At 37.9% G+C, this 14,659-nt stretch overlaps 1 protein-coding gene and 1 long non-coding RNA gene across 6 annotated transcripts in view; one reads left to right on the top strand and one right to left on the bottom strand.

The window, feature by feature from the left end:
• RAP1GDS1 (Rap1 GTPase-GDP dissociation stimulator 1) overlaps nucleotides 1-14,659 on the bottom strand; it is a 106,095-nt gene that overhangs the window by 11,622 nt on the left and 79,814 nt on the right. For all 5 annotated transcript variants that reach the window (XM_052775751.1, XM_052775740.1, XM_052775759.1 and 2 more), the window contains 5 exons: nucleotides 6,614-6,742; nucleotides 4,059-4,184; nucleotides 1,161-1,304; nucleotides 763-894; nucleotides 223-357 (listed from right to left, as the gene is read on the bottom strand). In XM_052775751.1, coding sequence (XP_052631711.1) covers nucleotides 223-357; nucleotides 763-894; nucleotides 1,161-1,304; nucleotides 4,059-4,184; nucleotides 6,614-6,742 — 666 coding nt within the window. The remainder of the gene's footprint in view (nucleotides 1-222; nucleotides 358-762; nucleotides 895-1,160; nucleotides 1,305-4,058; nucleotides 4,185-6,613; nucleotides 6,743-14,659) is intronic.
• Nucleotides 4,153-12,472, top strand: LOC128136454 (uncharacterized). Its single transcript, XR_008233378.1, has 3 exons — nucleotides 4,153-4,236; nucleotides 8,216-8,290; nucleotides 12,389-12,472. It is a non-coding gene; the product is annotated as an uncharacterized LOC128136454 (long non-coding RNA).

Below are 14,659 nucleotides of genomic sequence, written 5' to 3' on the forward strand. Positions count from 1 at the left end.
AAAGCGGCAAAGGATGGTGAATAGGCCTGTGACGTATTTCAAACTGCTTGTCGCCACTGCTGCGCAAAAGACATAAAGGCGGTGATGGGCCTGAATGAAAAGCAGCAGTCTGACCTGCCTCTAGCTCCGTCAGTCGGTTCTCCCACCCTCATCCCCTGGTGGGGTGCAGTGGGAGAATAGAATTTCACCTTTGGATAATCAGCAATGCAAAGTGAGGCTTACCAGGAATTGCCAGGTTTCTGAGAGCACTCAGTGCAGCGTGCTGCACAGTTACGTTTCCATCCTCCACATGTCTGTCTAGCAGATCCATCAGCTTTTGAACTATGCCATTATCCACCATATGGATGCAGTTTCCGTCTGCGTGAGATAAGTCACTTGTGAATGGAAGATTATTACTAAGATTTTTACAAGAGCTTTTTAAGAATAGAAGGGTTATTTCCCTGTCCTTTCTAGATTTCGTTGTTGAGAATTTGACCACCATCATCAATGGGAGTTGCAGTGCTCATGACAAATTTAGAAGAGTGATATAAGAAACACTGAAGAAGACAGAAATCCCCTATACCTCTCTACAAACGTGAAACAGTATTTTTAAAGTAGGCTTAACGCTCTTCAGGATTGTAAACTACGAAACTGCTGATGCAGCTTTACTATAGCTCAACATGAGCTTTGCCACGACACACAGTTTTTGTTTGCAGCTGTACAGACAGAGCATAATAGAAGGGCACAGATAAATTTATATAAGCTATTATGGCATAGTCTTACCATTTCTGGCAAAATTTGCAATAGCCAGTGCTCCTGCAAGCTGTAGCTGATGGCTATTGGAAGGAATCCATGAAAGTACTCTTTGGAACACACTGCCTTTTCCTCCTTCAAATAACTTTTGCATGGATTCATCTGGGGTAAAAAGCATAGACAGTCAGCAAGCCAAAGAAGCGTTTGTTAGGGAAAATTCTTCTCTTTGTAGTTGTGAAGCTCTGCTGGCTTCACTACAATTAGTCTAGTCCTGCAATGGGATGAGAGACAAAATCTGACCCATTAAATGTTAACCGGCAGGTAGCAGGTCCTATAGGTTATTTAGAAAATTAGTAAAATTCAGCAGCCAAATGGCATTACAAGTATCTGCTGTTGCTTTGCAGAAAATGGTGACACACTGTGCTTACCTCCAAGCAATAATAAAACCATAAGATCAGAAGCTGTTTTAAGCTCTGCAATATCATCCTCTTTGTCACTGTCCACAGTCTTCTGGACGATCTCAAGTAAGCACTCCACCAAGCCTGCTTCAACCAGCTGCAGTTTAATGACATCTGAAGAATAGCATGGATAATAGGAGTCAGAATCATGACTTTAAATACATCCATTGTACATACACGCAGGACAGACTGTGAAAAGAAGTAGTAATGTCAATGGTTTCACTGACAGCTTGTGTAGATAAAACTGCAACTTCTTTATTTTAAATTCTCAGGGCCAACTTCTGTTATTATTCATCTACCAAGTGCTCCCCCAGCTCTGGACTGCCTTCAGAGCACAACTATACACTGAAACTGTATGGAGCTGCTCTTCGCTTCTCAAAAATGTGGATATTTCTCTACAGCAATCTTCTGGCATCTCAGTCGTCATGCAGCAGACTCATAAGGACTGTGCCATGTTTGGGCTTTCCAAAGACTTTGGACTGTACTGCGGAACAAACTTAGGGTTTCTTATTCTATTTCACGTACAGAAGAGCTACTGACTTCACTGAGGCACGCAAGTGTAAAATACAGAACTTTGATGAAACCTCAGAGCAAGTAATCACCCATTTCTTTTAGCTGAGCCAAGATTTCTGCCATTTGTTGAAAAGGGCTGCAGGAGGAGTACAGTGAGGCCAAATCCAAAAGGCTGGGTGGGGAGAGAAACTTGTGATTGAAGAAAAACTGGAAACTGATGGGGAAAACTCAGTTGTTATTGGAAACAAGGCTCAACAGAGAAGGCGATAAACATGTTTTTCAGGTGGTGATGTAGGACTTGGGAGCACTATTTTTTCTGTTGTTTCTGCAGTGCAATCTTTATCAGATTTTTCCTTGGGAACTTGGAGCTGGGAATCTCCTTTACATGCCTAAACTCCCTTTCTGTTAAGTGGAAATGGCAGGTCATCTGATGCTGTGTTATGTCTTTTTGTTATGTGATAGTGATTCTGGTAGTTTTTGCATGCTGATTTTAGAAAGCACAGTCACAAATCTCTGCAGAAATTTGCAAATAAATAGATTTCTCTTAGCTTTCTGCATGAAATGGTGTTTTAACAAGGAGTTTAACCCAAGTTAAAACATTTTTAAAGGCCAAAGCTTTGGAAATATTTTTTTTTCATATAGTTTACAAGTGACAGTTGGGTGAGGAAAAGCGTTCTACCTCTGGTGAAGGATGTGTCTGACTCTCAATTTCCTGTTGTCACTAGGCTTTTTGCCTGAGTGAAATTCATTGTTCCTCTAAGAGCGGCTGATCTTGTGAACTTTGTTAGGGAAGGTAAAATATCCAGCTGGGATTTTTTTAAATAGGCACTTTTGCACTGAGGTACTTTAAAAAACAAAGAGTTCCCTTAGTTACAGAATACCAGGTTGCAGATGTTCTGTGATTTGAAATATAAATTGCTACACCAGTATGCTTAAACAACAACAAAACAAAACAAAAAAACCCTCAAAAAACTCCAACCACCAAAATCCAGACTCTGCAAATACTTCATTTAGATTTTTTTGCCTTCTGACCTATTGCTAATTATCTAGAATCAAAAGTACCTAAACAATACCAGCACAGTGAACTCATTTAAGTATGCCTTGAATTCACAGTGGAAGAGTTCAGCTGACTACCTCATAACATGCACGTGCCTGACTTATGTTCAGCAGCAGTAAACTTATCAAATTTTATTGCGACTATAAAACACAGTGTATGAAAAATTAAGCATTTGAACTGAAATACGTCAAACTCGCAAAAGGTTTGACCCAGTTCAGTGGGTCTCCAAGGATGGAACTATCTTAGAGCAACTTGCTAGCTACTATATAATAAATGAATATATTTTGGCAAAATGTGAATTTTTAGAACTGAAAAAAGGAATCCTGTTTTCACATACCACTTAAAAGACAAAGTAACTTTTTAAATTGAAGTAAAAATTTATCTTGATTTATACTATGTAAAACAGAGACAGAGTGTGTGTGTACAAGAGAGTAGGATGAAACCTAAATCTTTAGAGTTTACAATTCTATCTAATAATTTATTCCATTCAAACAAGCTTTAATGCTGAGCTGATTAAAACAAGGCTATAGAGTCATCAAATACTGCGATATCTTCCGTACTCAGAACTGCTTCCCACTTCAGTCCAGCTCCACCTGTTAACTCATTTCTTCATTTCCCTTAAGGGCAGATGGTAGATAAAACGAACCACTCAGAATTCCTTTGGGAGGAACATCCCGGAGGGGTGATCGGGCACACATCACTTCCATCACTTCAAGCTCTGGCTTGAGCAGTGAATGAAACTCAAGTCTCCTGGGGCTACCATAATACATGCCAGCAAACACCCAAATTAAATGTGTGTGATCTCTCAATGAATAGGAGGGGGAGAGTGTCCAGCTCTTAGCTCTGCAATTAACATGCCCCTTGCAAAAATAATGTCCATAGGAAATGGAGCTGCCAGCGGTTCTGCGATCCCAGGAAATGACGTAATGACTGATGTTCTGGTGCTGTAATGGACTATGAATGCTTGAGCCAGTGTTTTGCAGACAAATGTTGTCAAGCCCTCTAAAAAGGGGCTTTTGATATTCCCACTGCAGGTACAGTGAAATAAAATATAGTTATGTACAGAATGAATCAGAGGTGGAATTAGCATCAACAGTTTGTTGGCTCCTGTCATATGCTCAGACAAGTAAGACCTATTCAGTTTATATGAAACTATCATCACAAGGATCAGCCATGGTGGCTTCTGAACGAGGCAGCCAGTTACTCTGCATTTAGTCCCTGGAAAAGACACCAATATACCAAAATACATATAAGGGAGTGAATAAAAAATAGTGTAAGAAAAAAAAGCAAATTCTCACCATTTTCTGCCAGGGGAGCCAAAACTTCAAAAATCATCTCTTTTTTATCATGCTCTATTTGCTTCTTGAACAGTTTCACAAGCTCTTCAGCAATGTTTGTGTAGGCAAACTGCTCTTTACTTGACTCTGTGAAGCAAAAGGAAAAATTCAATATCAAGTAAACAAACCACATCAAAAGGTAGGACTATTTTTTTCTCTTTTTTACCAGGTTTACTCAGTAAGATGACTAACGGTGCTCTACACAGACAAGAACAATAGACTTGTGCTTTTCTCTAAATGAAAAGAAAAATGTCTAACACTTTAAGATAAATGTACTGACCTGAATTAATTATGATTAAGGCTGTTAAAAATATATAAATTTATGATCAAGGCTGCTGGGGCTGTTTCTGCCCAACAGAATGTAAAGGTAGCTATAGAAACAGTAACATTACAAAAATATATATTAAGTCTTTGATTCCCCTCAGCTTAACAAGAAGATTAGCAGATAATATACTGCATTTTCTATGGGAGAGATGAAGAGTTGTACAGGATGCTTTAATATTTACATGGTTTCATGATGATGGTGACATTTCCTTTGAAATCTGTGTGTGGCTGTTGCAGGGCCATTTCATACTGCACAGATAGCATAAAGCAGCTTTACAGATGGGCTAGCTTGCTACTAGGAGGTTAGCCAGCAGATAACAGTTCTTCAAATGTAGATTCAACAAAAGCATCTCTTATTCTGTTGCCTGTATCTTATTCCTCCTCACTGGCAGTATTACAGAGGATGCAGGTGGTAGGGCTGGTGTTCTGCATTCTCCAGTTGCCATCTCCTGAGGGCCATCTGTAGTTAGAAAACCTTCCAGCACCTTTGCTGCTGCTCTGAGGGATGGTTAGGGATTATTTTAATGTTGAATTGACCCCAAGGACTGGGGAAAAGCATGAAGTGCAGACCTAGACCCTTTTATGCACATCTCATTATTGTTTTCTCTCAATATGCATGACTGCATAGCATATTCTAAGTAGATTTTTGATCTTTCCAGTATTTTTAAAAGCAGAACCATCACTCTCTTTATTGGGTTTTTGCCCTGCTTTGACACAGAGTAAGAGTTTCATATAATACTTCTCAAGGGATCTGTGCAATGCAGTTGTCCTTTAAGTGATGAAAAATGACAACGTCACAATAAAATTCCCTGAAGTTACAAGGCAAAAATAAAATATTACAGTTACAATGTGATTGACTAAGCTATTGCTTAAGGGAGATTAAAGTATTACAAGCTAAATTAATTTTGTGCCAGTCTTAAAGAACGAGCATCTTTTCAGCTATGGGAACAGGAAGGGAAGCAGCTGCTGTTCAGCTTCTTTCCAATGGTTCTTATTACTCAGCTGGACAGAGCTGGATCTTTCCAAAGAGGGAAAGGAAATGTAGTTCTCAGTGAAGATACCATTTATTATATTTAATATCCTTATGGTTTTAGTTGCATTTTAGCACTATAATTTCCAGTATATGACTCGTATTATATTTTCTGCACACAATACACAGTGCCCATCTTGAAGATCTCTGATCTATTCATTTCTTTAGTGCTATTTTGATCCTCTTTCTGTTGTTGATTTGTGAAGTAGACCTGTATGCTATAAGCAAAGGTATTATGCGTGTGATCAGACTACACTAGATAACGTGATATTCTCTCTGGTCTTGAAATCTATGAACTTAGGATAGTTGTGAATAAATTCAGGCCACCAAATAGTACAAACTCACAGATACATTTTTCATAGTTTGAACAGCTGAATCTTCTTAGAAATACAGGATGATATCTTAACTACCATATTATTGTACTCCAGTGCAAAAAACCTCATAAAACTAAAATTTCACAGAATAGGTTAGCAAAAGAAGAACAGCAATGTAAAACACAAGTGATAATAAAACACGGGCCCTAACAACCTGTTGGTTTACACTTGGAGGAATTCCAGTGAAAACTAACCCACTTGCAAAGACATTAGAGCAAAGCAGGACCACAGTCTTCAAATTAAATGAAGTTGTAACTAAACTTGCTAAAAATAACATTTACAGTTTAGTAGTATTTATGATTTATGCATACAAGTAGTTAGACTAGAACATGTTGAAACTCTACACCTGAAAGAATATTGTATAGGCAGATTTATGAACTGTGCCTGTCTCAGTTTCATTCAGTGATTTCCATGAGCCAAATTTAATCCCGATATAACTTCGTGGAGCTACACCAGGATACATTATTTATATTATTAATAAATAATTCACAGTAAGTAGCAGCGCTCAGGAAATACTATTTAGATGATTTAAAATGTGCTTAGTTGCATGCAAGAACGTTAACATAAAACATAAGGTTGTACTAAGCACCCAAATAAATTTCAGTTACTGAAGGGAAAAAAAAGACAGACATCTATAGATTCTGAAGACAACAAGCAAAAATTGGTTGCTTTAAATTTTGAATGTACCAAAAGGAATGGAACAAGCATCAGTGCAAAGCTTTTGTTAGTCTTAAGATTTAAATTCACTAAAACTGGATGTAAATTTGAGATTAATATTGTGGACTTACCAAGTTCTGCTAAATTGCCAAATGCAACAAGGCACATCTCTGTCAGAGCTGCATTTTGGCAATGAATACCCAACAATTTCACTAAGGTAGGAATAACACCCATATTGATAAGCTGTGACTGCAGGGTATCTACATAAAAAGAAAGTACAACAGTGAGTTAGCATTTCTGTTTGTAGTACTATCCTTTAAACCAAAAAAGCATTTTTTACACAAAGCAACTTCTAGGCTAAGCAGCATTAAAATGTCTGTCTCCTCTACTCTTCTACACTAGGATCTGGTCCAGACTTGAGATATGGACTCATAATTCCCCCTGCCTCTGGCAATGGGACGTATTCCCAGAAATATCCCCTCCTGATCTTGTCATAGGGTATAGTGAATTATGCAGCTACTGATAATTTTGTGGTTATCAGGTTCCTAATACATGTTGGGTTTGATTCTGAGTTCACTGAGACTAGCTGACTGAAATCAAACAAAACTACATTAGTGAAATAATTATTTATCTGAGAGCTTGTTCCTATATACTGTTTTCCCTTAAAGATCAAAACAGGAAAATTAAAATTAGAATGAATATAAACTGGCACTGAAATAAACATGAAAAGTTTTATAAACACAGGAAGTCACAATGTAGATTATGAGGAGCTTGAGAAAAAAGAAAGTTTAATAAAGACAAAAAAATGGAAGGTTTAAGAAAAGTCCTTAGAAGCCATTCTGATAATATCTTGCACAGGATGAAAGTTTATAGTATTTACAAGTAAGAAAGTTATTGCTCCTAGATGTCTGCAAATAGAAAGATGCTTTGATGGTTAGGCAGAAACATGATTGTTTTAAAGGAGTATTTATAACGATTTTTTCTCTTACACATTTTACCTATAACATAGCAAAGAAGAAAAACATCGTTTCACAGCTGAATAGAATGAAGCAGACATGAACACACCAGATGTTGTTTAGTAATTTTCCTAAGCATCTTTTTTCCTTTGTTTCTAAGTACTTTAACTATGTTTAAATGGTACAGACGCAAAAGACAAGGATCCAAAGCCCAGTGAATTCAAGAGAATTGTATTACTTCATTTAGCTTTGGGTCAAGCCCTATAGGGGAATTTGGTGGGGTTTTTTTGTGGGTTTTTTTTGGTTTTTTTTGTTTGGTTGGTTGTTTTTTGGGTTTTGGGGGTTTTTTTTTTTGTTTTTTTTAAGGAATTCATTCTGAGCAACTGAAATCAGTTGGAGTGTTTATATCTGTGGAATCAGAGCCATAAAAATTGCAGATTTTTACAGGGAGATAAAAACATATTACATCTTAAGTCTAGCAAATTTAGTATCATCTCATGCTCTTGGAAAACTCTTTGCCTTCAAGATTCTGCCAAGTGTGTTTGAAATTTTCATATAATAAAGATTATGAAAAGAGTGTGGAATGTTTAGTTCATTTATAGGCAGTGTAAAATAATTCTATAATAATTATCAGTTTGGTACACTAAATAAGTAAATGGCATGGTTATTACAGGTTATCGGGGATAAGCAGGAATCCTTATGGCTTGACATCTTTAATAAAACTCTATTACTTACCAGTAACTGAATTTCCTTTTTTGGGGGGAATCTCTTCCACAGATTCATGGTCTTTAGAGAAATTTATGAGAATGCCATGTCAGACATCAAAGAGCTGTTGAAGTTGTCAAATTTCAGGTAAGTAAAAATTGCACTAGCGCATGCATTGAATGCCATTTTACCTCCAGCAGATGTGTGAGTCACTGCTACACCCTCCTACTTCATTCCAAACTGACTGTAAAAATCTGTCTCTGTATAGGAAAATTGGGGAGAGGGGAGCTGGAATGGTTCTGTGGAGAAAATGATCAGGTAGGAGAACTCAAGTTACTGGTAAATAATCTGGTTTTGTCCTTGGTTTGTGATTGTCCCCTGCAGACACTTAAAAATTCTGAGGGAAAAATGGTAGTCATGGAGAGTAGGAGAACAAAGACACAAACCACAAATGCCATAGAAAATTATGTGGAAAGAAATTGCTTTGTTACTAGACTATGCCTTTAGTCACTGTAAAATCACTTTATCCAACTGTAATGGACAAAGAGACAATTAATCTCTACAGGCTTCATTTGGCAAAGCGTTCTGACATCAGAAGCATAAACTATTTTGAACGGGGTTTTTCTTCTGCTGTCTCTTTCTTAATACGAAATATATAAAAAGTGCAGAGAAGGTGAGTAGAAAAAGGGAAACCGTACCCATCTTTGAAAGGAAACAGGAATCTTAAGAGCCAAATAGAAGGCTATGTTGTTGTTCAAGAGAACATGGAGCACCCTGATTAAAGGGCCTCTAGAATTCCCAAGTAGGAAAAAAGGAAAAAGAAAGTATACCAAGAAAGAACAATTATACTGGGTGAAAAGTCAGGTATTATACCTGACTCCATAACAGTCTCATTTTCCTGGATTAGAAGGATGGCACCTGAGCACAGGAATGGCCTACAGTGGTAGGAACGAGATTACAGAAATTGCCAATAAGGTAAATACTGATGCTTTAATGGCAGTAAGCAAAAGAATAAATTTTCTCCTCTGCCAAAGACAGGACAACCCTGTGAATCACAAAGCTGCATAGGAGGCAAAACCTTTGAAAATAAAAGGCTGCCAGCAGCCATTTGCTGTGTTTATACTTAAGCCTGGGCTTGCCATACAAATTCTGAACTTGTCATTTACCTCTGTCATTACCACCAATAGGAGGCTCTTTCTCTAGTAAATACAAGAGCAAAGTCTGTTAAGAAGTTGTTTAAGAGAAAAGTATTAGGCTTCTCACTGGTATGGAGACCCGTAGCACTTTTTAGTTCAGAGAAATTAAAAACACCTAAGTGGTTCAGTCTTAGCTGAAGGGACTGCCAGCAGTTCTCTGGCTGTCCTGTGAAAGACCGCAGGCTGGGTAACTTGGAATAACTGCGTATCTCAGCCTTTCATTGCAGGAAGTGTTAAGGCCCTACTAGAGCAGGAGACAAATTCAGGGGACACATGCACCCATCCTACAAGCAGTTACCTGACACAGGACTAAAGTGAGCCATGAAGCCAGGCAACATCATGTCTCGGGATGAAACAGCATTTCTGTCAGCTTCCTAAGCAGAACTTTATGCATAGTGGGCAGGAAGCATGAAAAACGGAACGCCTCTTCTGAACTTATGACTTGAAGCCACAAAAGAAACTCTCTCAAAGCTTACACTGCTATCACATGTTATCACATGTTGCACTAGTAAGACGCCTCTGTGTTCTTTCAGGGTGAAAGGCACTGACAGTGATGCTGTACAGATGCATATACAGGTAGATAAAAGGCAATCAATACATGCGCCAGCACAAAGAATTACCTACCTAAAACTTGAATTTCAATGGCTCCATGTCCTTCGGTGACACACATGGAAACTCCAAAGAGTAAGATCTGGGGAGAATATCCCAAATTGAGAACTTTATTGGGGGCATTTGCGTTTAAAATCCTGATTTAGGCTCGTTCATGATTTTGGACAGAATTTCTGAAAACAACTAGTCATTTCGTGTTTCATCAGTAACCATGATTATAATGCTAAAGGAAAAATTGTTTTGTACAAATTGGTGGCATAATTTCATACCCTAGAGAAACCTGCTTGCAATCCCCACATCTATGTTAAATCATCATATAACATAGAAATGATTGTATCGATTATCTCACTATCATAAGAAACATACTTTTTATCTGCTTTTACATGCTTTAGGTTACTTTGAATTTAAGTATATTTAGGTCTTGAAAGCATGCTAGACATCTTTAGCTGTGATGTAAATGAAACAAAAATCACGGCAAGCATGAAAATTAGCAAAGGTAAGACTTAGGAAGGAAGCATTACTGAAATATCGCTGTTAGACCATAATAATGGTGCCATAAATCTCCCTTTAATTTCTTGCATATTTACATAGCTTCTGCAGATGGTAAACAGTGCAAATCAGTCCTCAACATTCATTCCAGTCACTAAGAGTTTTGTGAGAATAAGAAAGGCTTGGCAGTTGTATGATTTAACATCAGAATGTTACATTTTACAAAAGCACTGAAGGAAGGACAACCTTGACAGACTGAAGTTTAAAATGAAATGAGATGAGGAAGCAATCTATAAACATAATTATTTTTATCTATATATATACACCCATATATAAATATATGTATACTTTCACACATGCATGCATGCATCCAGTTAACTTCTGATCTCCAATTTGACTACCTAATAAGCCAATTGGCCTAGTTCTTCCATCATTTCTGCATTTCTTTAAAAACGCTTTCATGGTTTGTTTTATAAATCTCAACAGAAAATTAACTACCTTATAGGCTGATCCCATTAACTTGTAAATTGTCTTGGCTCACAGGATTATGAGAGCTGCAGAATAACTACTCATGTCACTAACTCTTTTACATGAGTGTTTGCATATGATTATTAGTTTTATTAGATTAGTTTTTAGTTCTTTACTCTTTATCCAAGCCTGCTTTGCCTCTTGATCTTAAGTAGATTCGTACCTACACAGAGACTATATGTAATGGTACCAGTCTTCAGAATGGGAGAAGCACAACAACATACCAAACCCACTGAAAGGTGCCAAAACAGCAGCTTTAAGCATGGGTGCTCTGTATCACAAATAAAATTTGCATAGCTTGACAAAGAAAGAATTATTACAGGTTTTTGTCAAGACTTGCTTCTTTTGGGATTATGCTATAAGCAAAAACACAAACATGTGTGACACATTTGTTTCATTCCTAGCCACACCTGCAACTTTGCATTTTAAGGACTAATAATGGAAAGCAGGGATGAGCTATTTCTGTCTTGATTGAATTTGGGTGGTAAAATACAATTATGACAGAGAGGGTCAAGATAATCTGGGCTGAAGGCAAAGGGATGTGTCCCATCAGAAAAAACTATCTGATTTCTAGCAATGTAATTAAAAATTGACACTTTTTTTTAAGCTTAAAAGAACTGCAAGGGATGCCAAAGCTGAGTTTCTCCTGTTAACATTGTAGCGACTAATGAAATTATAAGATACCAAGGAGGCAAAGGAAGAACTGACAGACAGCAGGCAAAAATAATTCCTGAACACAAGCAGATGGCACAAGAACCTTGTAAAGGAATCTTAGTTTTAAAGAGGGAATCTTAGTTTTAAAGCTTAGACAATAGTGTTATGAACAGAGTTACAATTGCAAGCTGAGTGTCCAGAATTGGGACGAGATATAAGAATGCTCCATTAACTTGCTCTGTTTAGGAAAAGAAAATATTACTCATAGCTACTCTTTAGTTGCCATTTTTGTAAAACTCATGTGAGATAAATCCCTATGCTAATTCAAAAACTTAAAGTACTCAAGAATGAGCCTCTTGTTAAAAAAATAAGGTGGTAGATAGCTAAGGAAGTAGTAGCTATTGGAAAAAGAGGGCAATTTGTTGACTGGGAATGATGAACTGTTTAGAATCAAATAAAACAATTTATATACTCTTTGCTCATAAAATGCTCAGGATTAGAAAATATTAGGGTGTTCACAGATAACTGGATGCAACTAAGGACCAAATGTGTTGTAATCGTCCTTATCTGGATAGCTAGTGCAACTTAAAAGAGTACAAGTCAATAAAGCGGTAAAGAAATCTTCAAAGTCCCCACCTGTAATTTTGTAACATAGCATGCTAAGCAGGAAAAGATTACAGAAACAAGAAAAGAGAAGGTAGAAGTGCTATTTCAAAGACTGAAACACTTCCTTCTTACATTTAATATTTTTTCTTTTATTTGTGTCCAGTTTGTTTCTGTAACTACAGAGAAAGCAATCTGGGACATTAGGCTGCAGTCCCATGCTCCTCATCCTTCAGCAAAACCAATGCAGTGTTTATCTTCTTCGTAAGTAACATGGGATCAAGCCTGTGCAAGTAAATCCTGAAAATGGTATCCGCTAATCTGTGAGCACAATTAACTGTCAGGGCAATCTGAGTTTTCACATTTAGCAGGTCAGCAAAGAACTGCATTTACTCAGAATACTATCCACCTGATGCTGCAATGCGTGGAAGTAAGTGGTTGTCTTGGGCTCATATTTGACATTGACTGTTGTCCTGAAAATTTACGATGGTCCGCTGTCCTGGTTTCAGCTGGGATAGAGTTAATTGTCTTCCTAGTAGCTGGTACAGTGCTAAGGTTTTGAGTTAGGTATGAGAAGAATGTTGATAACACACTGATGTTTTCAGTTGTTGCTAAGTAATGTTTAGTCTAAAGTCAAGGATTTTTCAGCTTCTCATGCCTAGCCAGCAAGAAGGCTGGAGGGGGCACAAGAAGTTGGGAGGGGACACAGCCAGGGCAGCTGACCCAAACTGGCCAACGGGGTATTCCATACCATGTGACATCATACCCAGTATATAAACTGGGGGGAGTGGGGCTGGGGGGGGATCGCCGGTTGGGGACTAACTGGGCGTCAGCCGGTGGGTGGTGAGCAATTGCATTGTGCATCACTTGTGTATTCTAATCCTTTTATTATTACTATTGTCATTTTATTAGTGTTATCATTATCATTATTAGTTTCTTCTTTTCTGTTCTATTAAACCGTTCTTATCTCAACCCATGAGTTTTATTTCTTTTCCCGATTTTCTCCCCCATCCCACTGGGTGTGGGGAGGGGGGTGAGTGAGCGGCTGCGTGGTGCTTAGTTGCTGGCTGGGGTTAAACCACGACATCCACGGGTGGTATTTTTAGAGCAGTTTGCAACTATCGTCCAATTGTACTTGTGGCTCTTAAAACAAAACTGGCAAGACAGATCAACTACCTATCTCTCCATTCACATGCTGCAGGTACGGTCACCGAGTTTTCTTCTAAAAATTCAATCCTCTCCTTTATTTTATTTTATTTTATTTTTTTTAAATATTGATTTGGCAGATTATTTGGGGTTTGATTCAGTGGTTGCTCCGGTCCGTGAGCAAATTCACAATGGAACTACAGGACACAAGTCTTACACAGCATACCAGTGGGTGCTGGGCCAAACAGGAGCTGGGTCCCTACCAAAAGGTCCTTTCTCCTGGAAACCACCAAGTATGTGGGGTAAGGTGGAGGATTTGGTAAGCCCCCAGCATTCCTCCCTGATGTGGTAGTAGGACAGGGTGGTGGTGTGCACCCCAATCTGGGAGCTGGGAATACTCCTGCATTTCTCACTTCTCACATTGCTTCAGTGGCTCCTGTGAATATTGCATCAGTTCGTTAGTTCATGCGAGATGAAAGATGTCATTTAGCAGAGTAGAGAGCAGCTAGCGAATCCTCCTGGTTGTCACTGAACCTCACAACTGCTTTATATTGATTGCATCAGAATAAGCTATCTTACTAGATGGAATGAGTCATTTATTCAATGTTCATAACAGTTAAACTGTTCAGAAGTGCTTGTTTGGGAGATTTATCTCGTAATTAGTTTTCCTAGGGAAGATCTGCTGGGAGCTTGGTCACTGAACCAAAACTGATACAGTATCTCTACACAGCACTTTTGGACCAGTCTGTCTTGGGCTACCAAATATACTGGATGCTCATTAGTCTTAATTAATCCAGAGGATTCTGGTATCTTAGAGGCAAGAATATCTAGTTGCTGAAAATATTTTAACAAATAAAGAAAATATGGAGTTAACACTATGAAATGTAATAAATGTGACACTCATGCAGACATCAAGCAAAACAGTTCCTGCAAACTATATGAAATAAAGGAACTAGAAAGTTGCTATTTGGAGAAGGAAGAAGTACTGGAAACAAGTATTCTTAGATAATACTAGGAAAAGAGGAGAAAAAAAGAGTCTAAGAACAAGAGGAAGAGATGAGACATATACAACAGTGATATTTGGAGGTGGATAAGTAACACTAAGAGCTGAGAGCTCCAGAGACATGGCACAGAAAACACACAAAGAAACTATGCTAGAAGAGATGGTAAAGCTGATTAAAAATTTATACAGTAAGGGTTAAAAAAAAAAAAATAAATTAAGCCTATGGACCATCCTGAAAAGTAGAAGAGTTTCGGGGACATAGGTTTGGAAAGTGAGTTACAGCAAGTG

This window comes from Harpia harpyja, chromosome 2 (assembly GCF_026419915.1).
Source record: "Harpia harpyja isolate bHarHar1 chromosome 2, bHarHar1 primary haplotype, whole genome shotgun sequence".
Lineage (NCBI taxonomy): Eukaryota > Metazoa > Chordata > Aves > Accipitriformes > Accipitridae > Harpia > Harpia harpyja.